At 41.4% G+C, this 13,499-nt stretch overlaps 1 protein-coding gene across 2 annotated transcripts in view; it reads right to left on the reverse strand.

The window, feature by feature from the left end:
- Positions 1-13,499, reverse strand: part of Vps51 (vacuolar protein sorting 51) — a 49,158-nt gene that overhangs the window by 23,310 nt on the left and 12,349 nt on the right. For both annotated transcript variants that reach the window (XM_077645716.1, XM_077645717.1), the window contains exons 12-15: positions 10,624-10,743; positions 8,779-8,886; positions 8,614-8,706; positions 1,703-1,750 (exon numbers count right to left, since the gene is read on the reverse strand). In XM_077645716.1, the coding sequence (XP_077501842.1) occupies positions 1,703-1,750; positions 8,614-8,706; positions 8,779-8,886; positions 10,624-10,743 (369 nt within the window). The remainder of the gene's footprint in view (positions 1-1,702; positions 1,751-8,613; positions 8,707-8,778; positions 8,887-10,623; positions 10,744-13,499) is intronic.

Genomic DNA, 13,499 nt, shown 5'->3' on the forward strand with positions numbered 1-13,499 from the left:
ATCATCGATGCGACACAAGGCTCGTTCGGCAACAAAGGCTCGCGTTCCGATGTCACCTCGCTGGGCTCCATGGCGGAAAAGAGGTACGGAATGCCGTGCGCGAACGTGCGTGAACTCACGAGATTGTAGGTTTGCAACCGCAAAAAAAAAAAAGAAACAAGTAGCAATTGAAAAATAAGCCTCACACATTAAAAAAATAAGCTTGTGAAAACACACAAAAAGTACATATGAATCCTATGCTATTGAGCCAGACTCTTTTGTAATTACACGCCCGGTGCCGTCAATCTCGCTCCGTAGCAGACGACGCACAGCGTTGTAGAAGGCACGGAGTTATTTTTCTCTCGCGATCCGGCATGTGCTGAAGCATTTGCATCATGATAGTTTTACTAAACCACTCATCAAGATACACAAATCTTATTTATACAGAGTAATACGCGTTTTAGAAGCAGTCACAATTTTTTGAGCGGGACTATTTCTTGAGTCGCGGAGGCAATTGGCTGCTGCGCTTCGGTCATCTGGGCGGTGCCTCTCCTGTCTTCTAAAGTTGTACCCGACTATAGTCTCAGATACAACAAACAACTGTGACCACACCGCTCGGTTATATCGAATAGGAGGCAGCGTAAACTCAACCCTGAAATTGAGAAACTCTCTATTCGATCTTAGTGTGGAGACCAAAGAGAGTCACTCAGCTCCTGCGATACCACCCCAGAAAGAATGTGTCGACCCAAAAAAATAAATAAAAAATGCAGCAATGAAACCGTAGGTAACTGCCAACCAAGCATCCCAATGGCCCATAACGTCGATGAATCGCCTGCATGCGGGCCGTCTGGGAGAAGCAACCCAACTGGAAACAGAAGTGGGGTGGGCGCGGAACAGTGCAACCACGATTAGTCTTATTCGGCCCCTAAAGCAGATTGTTGGCAGCAAGGATCTCTGCACGGATAGCATGGCCATCCTGAAGAGCCTGGAAAGCGGAGCATTGGGGCCTGCTTTGCAGAAATAGCCGCGCATGACGCAGATTTTAAGGAATAAACGCCTTTTGTCTGCAGTATGCGCAGTCCATTTAATTACAAACATCAATTACAACGAGCGCAATCCGCATGACTGTCAGGTTCATTATAAGTGGGCTCAACTTAGTTGCTTTCACTGCTTTACAGTGAAGCCGGACCTTTTTTTCTTCCCCACTAATAATGCAACTTCATTTTTCATTAGTGTAATAATCACACAGAATAGAAACACGAAAATACCCAGTGGACTTGGCTGCACAGACCATGCACTCCCGTGACTAAGCAGGGAGTCAAAACCAGCTGACCACCTGTGCCAATGCTACATGGGAGGGGGTCTATCACTTTTGTATTTCTTGTGCTTTAGATTTTATTATTCAAACTCCATACTAATAAACTACTTAAAAGCCACAAGATACCTTGCTTACTATCCTCTGAGCTTAGTTATCTGTTCCAAACAATTTACGAGGCTTGGACTTCCTCGCTGCAAACTCATCGTCACCTGTAGTGTGGAGAAGTAGTGCATGATGAGCTGCTACGAATATTCAACATTTACGCTGATTGCGTTTTCAGCAAAGCTCAGCAAAATCTGCATATCTGGCATCCATGGAAGATAACCTATTGACCTAAAATGATGTCACATTGAGGTTTGCTGTTTCTTTAAGTCCCCTTTACACCTTTGCAATGACATCACTCACCTGTGAAATAAGCAGTCCTTGAACTCGAACAAACTGGTCGATGAGAGTCTGGAAAAAAGTAAAGATACGAAAAGAGAGCAATACTTCAGCATGATCACGTCTTTTTATACATTGCCAAAACAGGTTTATTTATTGCTAATATATATATATATATAAACTACACATGAAAAAATAATGTTTTACGATAACTGCACAACAGAAGTTTATGGTTTATGGTTTACCAAAGCATCTCAGGCTATGAGGGACGCCGTAGTGAAGGATTCCGAAAAATTCGACCCCCTGGGGATCTCTAATGTGCACTGACATGTTTAAATGTAATCTTCAGGTTAAGTTACTGTACAGGTTCTTTTTCTTTCACTAATTTCCTGAATTCCAACTTCTCAAATATTTCCCGCATTAACACACCATGCAGTTAACTATTTATTCTTACAAACCGATGTCTTTAGCTTATAGAAATATATCAGGGGTTTGAGTCTGAGTTTCTTTATTCTACCACAGTCAGAATTTTATCTGATAGAAACATACGAGAAAAACGCTGTAATGTAAACTGTGATAAGGAAGGAGAGAAAAAAGCCACGGTTTTGTGGCTTGACAGGCCTCACCTCCCATAGAACAAACATCTACATCAACAGCGGCAGCAGGGAAAAGAATATCGTCAACAGCAAATCATCACCAAACAGAAATCACCAACAGAATATCATGCAGTGGCAGAAAATAAATGAAAAAAAAAAACTGGTCATATGATTAGAAAAATGATACACTCAAGTAACATCATTTGCGGTTGCCTTATGCAATCACAGCGATCAACTCTTTTTTTTTTAATGTATGCAGGCTTTCTGCAGTGAGGTGTAGTTTAGTTAGTGCTTGTGGAAGACTGAAATAAATCATCTGCATGCCGTAATTTGTGAGAGGTGTCGGTACAAACCAAATTTACAATAAAAACATATTATTACTGAGTGTATTTTGCCCACATCAGCTAAAAGCTACAAACCTGCACCAAAAAACATTTGCACACAAGTGGTTATGATGAGAAGAAAGCCTCACTTCAAAAATCTGAGCCCCATTGTAAGTCAGCATACCAATGCAGCAGTTAGCGTTGATGGCTCATTCAATTAAGACAACAGCTCTTCATCATTTCCTAGTGTAACAGCTGCATATGCCCACGGAGAATGGGACTTGCCCAACATCCCAGTCACCCCAGCATGAAATTCCTTACACAATGCGTTACATCTAAGAAAATTTAGCAAGCATTAATGAACGCTAGTGGATGTGTTTTTCTTCCTCCGTGGAGAAATTCAACTGTACACCCTCTTGTCTCATATACACTCCATACCAGACAGCCCTAGCAAAGTACTGAGGGGAACAAAAGCGAAAGGTTTCTAGTTACATTCAGCACCACCAGCACATGCCTCTGACAATGAGGGCCAAGAGAACAAAACAGGAGGCATTGCTTTCAGAGTGGACCTCATGCAACCACCCCGTGGGAAAATATAAAAAAACCTCATTCACTAGAAACGTATCAGTCTGTGAAATGTGTTTGAAGTGAGCAGCTTTCGAATCAACTTAAAGAATAGAAAAATCCAAAAGACTAGCGCTAAACTATTATGCCTAGCGACATCACCTTTTACTCGTGTGCAATGCCTGAAGAAATCATCAATACAGGGCCAAATTTCACAGTTCACAGCACACACACTCATGTCTTCCATTCCACGAAATGCACGAAATTTAGTTTCCACCATCACACATAACAAAGTAAAACTTCTTTTTGGGCTAGTTGGTGCATTTTGAACCAAGGAAAAGGAGCAGCGCAAAAGCATGCAACCACACAAGAAGAAAGGACAAGACACAAGTGCTGACTAACAACTGAATTCTATTGAAGGAAGGCACGCCTTAATTAAGGTGAGCAACAGGAGTGAAAAGGAGGAGAGCAAACAATCTAGAAAGATAACAGCAAGCCCAAGCAAGCATCAAGACATGAAAAAATCAAACGTTGACTGCTTCTAAAAGGTGTACCTCTGCTGCAAGAACTGATAATGAGGGAGTGCTTATGCAAGTGTCGCCATATCTCTTAATAACATCGCTTGCGTCTTGCCCTTTCTTCTTGTGTGGTTGCATGCTTCTGTGCTGCTCCTTTTCCTTGGTTCACACATAACAAATCATCATTTAATGATTCAGTAACTGCTGCTAGACCTGGTTACCGGTGCTCATATAGGCTTAATATCATTGATGGAAAGGTTCAGCTTAAGTTAAGGACAACACAGCGAGCCATGGAAAGGAAAATGATAGGCGTAACGTTATGAGACTGGAAGCGGGCCAAGTGGATGAGGGAACAAACGCGTGTTAATGACATCCTAGCCGAAATCAAGAGGAAGTGGTGGGCTTGGGCAGGGCATGTACTGCGAAGGCAAGATAACCACTGGTCCTTAAGGGTAACGGAGTGGATTCCAAGAGAAGGCAAGCATAGCGGGTGCCAGCAGAAGGTTAGGTGGGCGGATGAGATTAGGAAGTTTGCAGGCAGAGGGTGGGTGCAGCTGGCAAAGGACAGGGTTAATGGAGAGGCATGGGAGAGGCCTTTGCCCTGCAGTGGGTGTAGTCAGGCTGATGATGATGATCATCATCATCATTGATGGTTGCTAGAAACTCAGTTATACTAGTTTTGAAGCCCACATAACATGTTTGTGCCTGTCCATCAATGTTTAAATGACAAGCAAAGCTCTCCACCACTTGACATCAAAGACTGCCCTCAGCCTACCACTGCAATGCAATGCGATGCAGTCTGAAGTGCTGTATTCTAAGACACACTAGCTTCCTTGATTAGACATGCCTATAAGCATTCCTTCAATTCTTTCATCCCAACCAACATGGCTTTTTAAAGAGACTGTCCTAGGATGCCCAAAAAACATTTTTTATAAACAACTTACACTGCAAACATGACTTAAACGTTCCTAATGACGCTCTATTTCTAGATTTTAAAAAGGCAATCGACAAAGTTACACTAAAGGCTCTCCAAAAACTCTCAAGCCTAAACCGTAACCCTTCTATTATAGAATGGATTTCCAAGTTTTTGACTAACAGAGAGCAGTTTAGCTATGTTAAAGGACCACAGAAAGGGGTGTTTGAGCTTGGCTTCAAAATGCTTGCACTATGTAGAGTACAGGCCACCAAGAGTCCATGCCGCGTACGAGACCTCAAAAGCGAGAGGGACATTTACAATAAATATTTTAAAATTCCCACTTTCGCACCTCGCCGCGACGCGCAGTTCCGGGAAAACCTGGCAGACGACGTCACGTCTTGCGAATGACGTCTGCAGCCGGGGGTTATCATTGGTTCACAGCGCCAAATTCTTGCAGACGTCACGCGCTACCGCGGCCGAGGCCACTCCGCGCGCACCGCAGCCGGCGGATGTAGGGGAGGGGCCGAGTGGGTGAGGCCGGCAGAGGAGCGCCGCCGTTTTGGCGTGCGAGAGGAGAGGGAAAGGCGCGAAGACGCGGAAGTTCAAGTTTTGTCTGCATATAACTCAGCTTCCACAAAACGCATTAAAATATTTCGTGCTGGAGGGTAATTATGAACCGTCGTCTTTTAATATCCCAGACATATCGCACCTTTATTGAGACCCCCTTTCTGAGTCCCTTTAAGGGGGGACACTGACCTTAGACCTATTTTCCTTATTTTTAGTCCAATCCTAATGAAACTGCGTCACCTTGCTCACTTTTTTATAGTAATTTCAAATAAGAAATTGCTTTTTTAAGTTAATTCATTAGTTCCTAAAATAATTTTAATTAGTAATTCATGAGCACCTCGGTACAAAAAAATGGCTCAATAAAAAATAATTTTTAACCCATGGCTACATAGTATGATGAGTAAAGAGTGCAATAATCAAAGTAGTTTTTCCATTTTACCCTCATTAGTAATTTTACAGCACTTAGAATACCAGCATTCAAAGTGTGAATATCGTGCATCGATAAACTTTGCAAAATTATAAATGCTTGAAACGTGATTGAACAATTGTGCCTCGATTACTGCATACATTGCGCCTTCAGCTTCCCTTAGCAAACAATATGACATGTCTCTCTGTCCTAGACGTTGAGACTGACGTACTAAGACATATTGACGTATTGACGTCAATAAGTCTCAGTAAAACATGTTGAATTATTGACGTACTAAGACAGCCAGGTGTCCAAAATTTTCATGGTGTTAAATAGCCTGCTCCTGAACAAATTGAGCCCAAACAGTGATCTAAATTTAATATTATGGTCAAAATACCACTTCCTGGAAGAAAAAACTGGTAGAGTTGAAGAATAATAGTTATAGGCTCCAAAAGATGTCATTTTTAAAAAATTAATTTTTGGGTCATTTTTTGGTCCCAAAGACCAGTGCGGCAATGAGGATTTTGCGGAATGGTACCAAGAGGAAAAATGAATCATCAGCACAATTGTAATAGCACTTTCTATCCCCCCTTAAGTCCATTTATTCCATTTATCCATTTATCAATTTATTCCAGGTGTTTCACAAGCCACGGTACTCAAACCCTTGCTCTTCCTAACCAATATTAACAATCACCCTGGCAATATTTCATCTAACGTCTGTTTATTTGCTGATCATTGGATAATTATTTGCTGTCTCATCATTAACAGCACTGATGCTCACATCCTTCAACAAGGTATGGCCTAAATTGAATTTCGGTGCAAAGACTGGTTAATGTCAGTTAACATTACTACAACATGTTTGACTTCCTTCCATCCCAGGCTATCATACATTCCGTCCAAATACTACATTCTGTTTGGTTCTGAAGTGAAGATTGTGATTTTTTATGATGCAAGGACATATGGGGACAAACAGCGCCATGACACAAGGTATTTTTCTTCTTCTCAAGATGGGGCCAAAGACCCATTTCCCAAACATTTCACCCTAAACAAGCAGAGCACGAGGCCAGGGGAAAGCTACTACCCACTGTGTCACCAGTGGGTACTCGGTGGCACTGGGGATCGAACCCTGCATCTCCCGAGGCGGGTGCTCAAACCACTAGGCCCCTGCTGTGGTGATTCTAAAGTGTCATCCATATCTTTGTGTAAGTACTCGGGCATTACTATAACGCACAATCTAATGTGGTCGTCCCATATCATGAAGATTACTAATAAGACCAACCACACCCTTGTTTTTTCTCCACAATCTGTTATTCGCTTTTCCATCTATAAAATTATTAGCATATCCAAAGTTTGTCCGCCCGAAACTAGAATACACATCAGCAGAATGAGACCCTCACCAGTCTAGCTTCTTTTGACATTAGATAAAATACAAAATCACACTATCCATTTCATTCCTTAGGATGACTCATGTTACTCCAGTGTGTCTGTATTAAAGTACAGGGTTAACCTACCAAACTTTAAAATGCAATGGAAAATTTCTCAATTGTGTCTTTCTCATGCTTCGTCATTTTCCTTTAGGTGCATCAGTCATATCACCAGCTCATCGCCCTCTCAGCTATCAAAGCCGTCCTGCTGCAAAAAAACATCACTCATCACCAGTCATTTTTTATCGTCATCTCAGGACAACAATGATCTGCCATCGGACACTGTATGCCACATTAACCCAATCCAATTCAAGAATGCCATCAATGTCATCATCCTATAGCTGTCATGCCCATCCTGTATATAATGCTCCACAGGGGGCCTTTGAGTAAATAAATAAGCATCAAGTTGAGGTTTTGTACTTTGGCCATTTCCACACTAGAACTGCATGTGTCCCTCAAGAGGAAATAAAAAAATTCAGCTTGAATGCTTGCACAGCAGCTCACTGTGGAAAATAGAGGAGGAGGCAAGAAAAATGAAAGCAGTAAAGTGGTCAATCCTAAAGTAAACCACAAGTAAAAAAAGAAATGTTAGATGAGGTTCCCTATTTTAATATGCACAACAACTCTAACGTTAAAGACAGCAATCACAAACACAGCTGCCAACTCAGCTCTGAATTATTCATTACAATTCGCATAAAAAATTTCAGCAAGTGAATGAGTTGGAAGTCCGAGCAAATGAACTTTGAAACATATTTAGATTTTGTTGCAAGTGCCCAGTACATTTCTTATACGTACAGACTTTACTACTCCCACCTTAAGCACAACGGCAGTAGTGTGTGTGATGGGCTTAAGACTATTATCTGGGACACAAGAAGCAATACACTGTTCAGACAGCAGCACAGACATGCACACACAAGCCGTCACTATTCTCCAGAGCATACTAGTGACCAACCATTCCTGGGCACCAGAGCGATAAATATGAAGTTGTTTTTCCTGAAAATTATTACTGCATTTTCTCTAATTTCAGTAGCACATTTCCTCAACCAGCATTCACTGAATTGAAAATTAGCTCTATAAACAGCACTTCACCCATCTATGCAATAACCAGCAACTTCTGGTGAAAACAATGTTCATCTCGAGCTGAAAATTACTTGGTCTTTTTGCTTTATTTGAATTGAGTTGACACTCTTGATGAGATGATGTAGTTAAGAAGGTGCACTTTTGGTCTATAAATGAATTTAACTGCATTTGAAAAAAAATCTGAAAAGAGTACTGAGATGCTCTACACTTAAAAAAGTAAAGAAATAAGAAAATTTGGTTTTGAGGACATGAAAGGCGCAGTAGCTGACCCACTTCTCGATGGACAAACAATGAGGCAAGGGAGTAAGGTGGGAGTGAAAAAAAAAAAGAAAGAGGTGCCGTAGTGAAGGGCTCCAGAATTTAGACCACCTGGCGATCTTCAACGTGCACTGACATCACACAGCAACAGGCGTTTTTTGCATTTCAACTCCACTGAAACCTGGCCACAGAAGCCGTGTTCAAACCCGGGTACTCAGGCTCTGTAGCCGTGCGCCCTAACCACTGAGCCACCGTGGAGTGTAAAGTAAGGAATGTGACAAACCTGAGCCACATCACTGGTTTCCTGTATCAGCTGTGATGCAGGCGTCAAATTCTTGGCATCAGGAATCCCAAAGTGCTCGTCTGCCATTGCAAGCTACAGCCAAAGAGAGTAAATCAGTAGCTTTCACAGAAGGGAAATAGCAAGAGGCACAGATGGAATCCTTACCAGCCGGCTCACAAGTGTATTCTTCATCTCCACACTAAACCTAGACAACAGCAGCAGCAGGCTTGGAGGTGCACCACCACTTTTTTCTCCTGCAGTCTCACAAAACTCCTGCAAACGCACCAAAAGCACATGTTGAGTGAAAGTATACAGTACTACAAAAATCCCAATTATGCAAATAAATAAATGGTGCCCTCCCCCATATAGTTATAATCTACTGAAATTGCTTCAGAAATTTCTCTGAACCCATTCTTGAATGTTCACCAATTTGGAATAGGACCTATTTATTTATATTTACTACATGCATAAGATGCATAAGATTTCTTCTACAATTTACTGGTCCAGTAGGTCAAGTGGTCATGTCAAACATTTATTTATAATTTAATCGTTAGTTACCTGCACCGTCACATAGAGCATTACAGCAGAGGGGGAAATATGTTAGTACCTTTAAAAGAACAGATTAGTCATTCAAACCATGAAAAAAAGCACTGCTGGAGGAGGTATAAACAATGCTTGATGGCACACCACTCCAATCTCAGCCAGAACAAAAAAAGAAAGAATAACAAAAAACGCCAAACAGCTCCCCCCCCCCGCAAAAAAAAAAGAAATAAAGTTCCTTGATCTTTAAACGGTTGCGTAGTAGCTTCAATAGGGAAGTTGTCAGCTGAATAGATTTTATGCCGGCTCTAGAGTAGTAAATGTTTTTTGGACGAATTTTAATCTCAGACTTCTGCTGTCGCTCAGTTCTTGCCATTTGAGTTTGCATTTACTCTCTGTCGTGCTAAGTTCCTGGCTATAATTTCCTAGTACGAATCTGAGTGCGATGTTCTGAATATTTTCTAATTTACTTATAAGCACTAGTGTATGCAAGTCCCAACAAACATATCCATATTCAAATACTAAATGCGTGTGGCTAAAATACAGCCGCGTGTTTTTAAATTACTTAGCAAATAACTCAATTTCAGTGTAAAAGCCCATAACTGATGCTCCCTTATTCCTACCAGTGCGTATTCCATTGTAGGTTAGAGGTAAAGACACCTGCGCATTCAAGGTCCTTGCTGGTACCTAAAGTGATATTAATTCTATACCTATACAAATGAACACAGTGCTTTCTTATCATTAATGACATTTCCCAACGCATGCACCAGCCTGCTATAATGTCCAAATCAGCTTGTGCAGTTTGTGAAGCCTACATGGTTCTTATAACTCCATACACAACACAATCATTAGCAAACATCCCGAATAAAGACCAGATGCCAACTGCAATATCATTTAGGTGCAACAAAAACAAAAGTGGTCCCAGCACAGAGTTCTGGAGGCTCCTGAGGTAACTGGCACATCCCATGGCTTTAGGTGCAATAAGAAACTATTCACTTTGGACATTAATTACACTTTGCAAAGCAATGCTTTACTGTGCTAGCATTTTTGCTGTACATACCATGTGAACCCTCTGCTGCTTTAGCAAAAATAGACAAATTTGTACTCATAGAAGATTCGTTTTCATGGTATTTCTTCCCACTCACTGTGAGCCATCAGGTACACCACACAATTTTTTTTTACTCACTGCATGGAGTCATATCACAAGAAGCCAGCAAGCATAACCAGTTTAGAAGAGCTTCTTGCTCGGCGAGTTATTGCATGGCTGCTGTTAAGAACAAGTTGCACACACAAAAAGATAAACACAGGAAAACAATGAAGACAGAAAGAGCACAATTGTTTCGATCTTCCATCTTCACTGTTTTCCTGTGTTTGTCTTTTATGAGTGTGCGACTCGTTCTTAACAAAAGCCTATCTAGACAGCTGAAAACAAAAAATATAGCAATGCTCCTAGTGGGAGCACTTACTCACCAAGGCCTTTTTGTTGATGGTGCGTATGAAAGCTACAACGATGCCTTCATGCACTTCCAAGCAAAACATGTCTTGAAAGTTCGCCCGCTTCGAAAACTCAACCTCTGCCTGAACAAAAGCCTGGAAATAAAAGTTCCCAGCAGCATTAACATACTTCATGAAAATGGCAGTTGCAAACAAAGAGCACCAAGTTCTAGAGGGGCTGCAAGGCATTTCAGATTGAGGCCCCTGGGATTAAGATGCATGCACGCAGGTTTCTAATTGGTGTGCCTGGCATACAACTCAACAAAGAGTACAGCAAAACTGCCTTTTACGAAAGTGAATCCAGCAATAACACTGCCTCCATACTTTGTGCCGGTACTTGCCAGCTCTAAGGTCACCCTTTCTGACCCCCTTTGTTGCAACAAAGTCAGGAGAATCAACAATATTTTCCAACTACAGCTTGTTCAGCCAAAGTGAAAAGCAAAATCTCAGCAATTTCCTGAGATAAAACTTATTCTAGCAAAGAGATCACAATGTTGGACAGCAACCTATCACCCAAAGTACCTTCTCAGATCTCAAAGCACAGCTGTAACTGGAAATGACCAGACCACTGGGGCAGACAAAGTACAGGAACCCACCACTGTAAACACCCAAAGATATGATGCCAGACTAGGAAGGTGCTAAGGATGTGGAGAATGCAGCTGTGCAAGTATTGAAAGTTTTGGCCCAAAACACTGAGACAGATCTGTGACCACAAGCACAAATACTATGCATAAATTATTTTGACATGAAGAAGCATGACCTTCTTGCTAGCCACAACACTGCACCATCGTCCCCTATGACTACCCCATGTAGTGATAGGTGTGTGAGAAATTGGTTTCTTTTAAGTTGTTCTTATTCACATGGAGTTGCCACGAGGCAGAGCTTTATTACTGAAAACAGCAACAGGGCCCATGTCGATTAAGACAACTTCACAAAAAGTGCACCACAGCCATAGTGCCAGGGTTTTCAATCACAGTTTTACTGTTTCCTTTAACCTTTTCACTTTTCAACCACAGCATCACTTATTTGTCGTCAGCCTTAGTTTTCAAATAAATATGATAAAATCCCAAAAAACACAGAGGAGCAGAAGTAAAAATTTGAAGAAATTTGGATATTTTAGAAACAATTATCTCAGCCACACAAGCCATCTTATCATGCAAAAAAAAAAAATTGGCAGTGGCTTAGCTCGGCTATGCCAGGATATACGTAGCGAAAGCTAAGGCATAGCTTGCTTAGCCTTGGTTAATCTTGATTGCAAGTCCAGGTTAGTCTGGTCGTCTGGCTGGTTGTTGTCACGTGGTTCGTCACGCGGTTGGTCATGTGACCAGTCACGTGGTGCGGTGCGACCACGGTGGGAATGCGAGCACGGTAGGAATGCGAGCACCGCGAAACTGCGAGTTCGTGGCCAATGTAGCTTTCGCTACAAAAAGCTCTAGTAGAGCTCCTGAAACTATAACCTAGCAGTGTAAATTAACTTATTTTCTTTAAACAACAATATAGATGGCAGCAGCACAACTGTAACGTGGAGAGTGTCTTTGGACATGTGACTTCCACCAATTAAATCATTAAATCGTCAGCTCAGAGAAACCACACCCGAGTCTCGCTTTGATGTCACACTGACGTCAACATCTCGTTACCATTTATAAAAAAAAAATTGCTCCCTGTTGCATACCAGTGCATGAGTTCTTGCTAAATGGTGCCGAGACAATTTAAGTAATGAATACTTATGGCCCTTTGTTTTCATTCCTTTTTTTTTTTCCAAACACGAGGGGTAAAAATTGAGCAGTACTTTACAGAGTACAAATTTTTGGCAAAAATCAGGTTATTCAAAAAAAAAAATTTAGTTTGGGACTCTTCAGGTTATTTTTTTGCTGCGGAGATAGTCGATTATTAGCACTCATTTTTGTGTCATTACATGAAATGCTTTGATTTTTGCTCATCATTTTCTTAAACAATGTAGAAATTTCTGGTTTCATTAGGAACATGTCTATTTTTTATTTATTTCCTACAGATAACACCATACCCATTTTCAGCACCTCTGCATCTATGCTGAACCTGCCTGCCTTTGTTTGTAAGCAGCAAAAACATGTATTAAATGTCAAAGCAGCCATTTTAAATACATAACAGGCTTAGAGACCCTCTCTGCCTTCCCCTTTCTCCCTCTCAGTCTTGAAAGAGGACACCATCAGTGTAGGTAGTGCTCATACAACGGCATTAGTCAGGCGTTATGACATTATAGTTGTGTCCCCATCTGTTGCTTCCAGAACATACTTCCGAACTTATCTTCAGATTAAGTCAAACCATGGATTTAATATTAAGTGTTAAAAAAAGTTTAATATCACCAATAAGTGAGAACACCAATCTATAATAAGTATAAGACATCTGCTAGTTCCCGTGCTGTGCCTTCTACCTTGTAATCAGGCAAGTTATGCTTTCTTGAAGCCGCATTTTTAGGCAGAAATCAGATTTAACCCAATTTTTCAGAAATATCCTCAGGCTGTTAGAATCAGGTTAAACCAGGTTGTACCCGAAAACTAACGCCCCTCCAAATGCACCTTCAAGTGTCGCTGCCCTCCTGTTTCAACTCCTTTACTAGCCACCGTTAGCAGCAGGGTTCCAGTGGTATCTTCACTTGTCACCAGCGATCACAGCAGTGCAGCAGCCTTCCCGACTCTCCTTTTGTTTTCACAGGTCAGTCATCTTTATCACCTGAGCCCTTTCCCTTATGCACTGTTTCTTCTGTCACACCACTGTGCATGCGACATACCTAGTGATACTTTTCAGTCTCATTAAGGACACCAACAAATGCTGAATTCACAGAAGACATGATTGCGCTGAGGTAAGAAATCGAA

This window comes from Amblyomma americanum, chromosome 1, assembly GCF_052857255.1.
Source record: "Amblyomma americanum isolate KBUSLIRL-KWMA chromosome 1, ASM5285725v1, whole genome shotgun sequence".
NCBI classification, from domain to species: domain Eukaryota; kingdom Metazoa; phylum Arthropoda; class Arachnida; order Ixodida; family Ixodidae; genus Amblyomma; species Amblyomma americanum.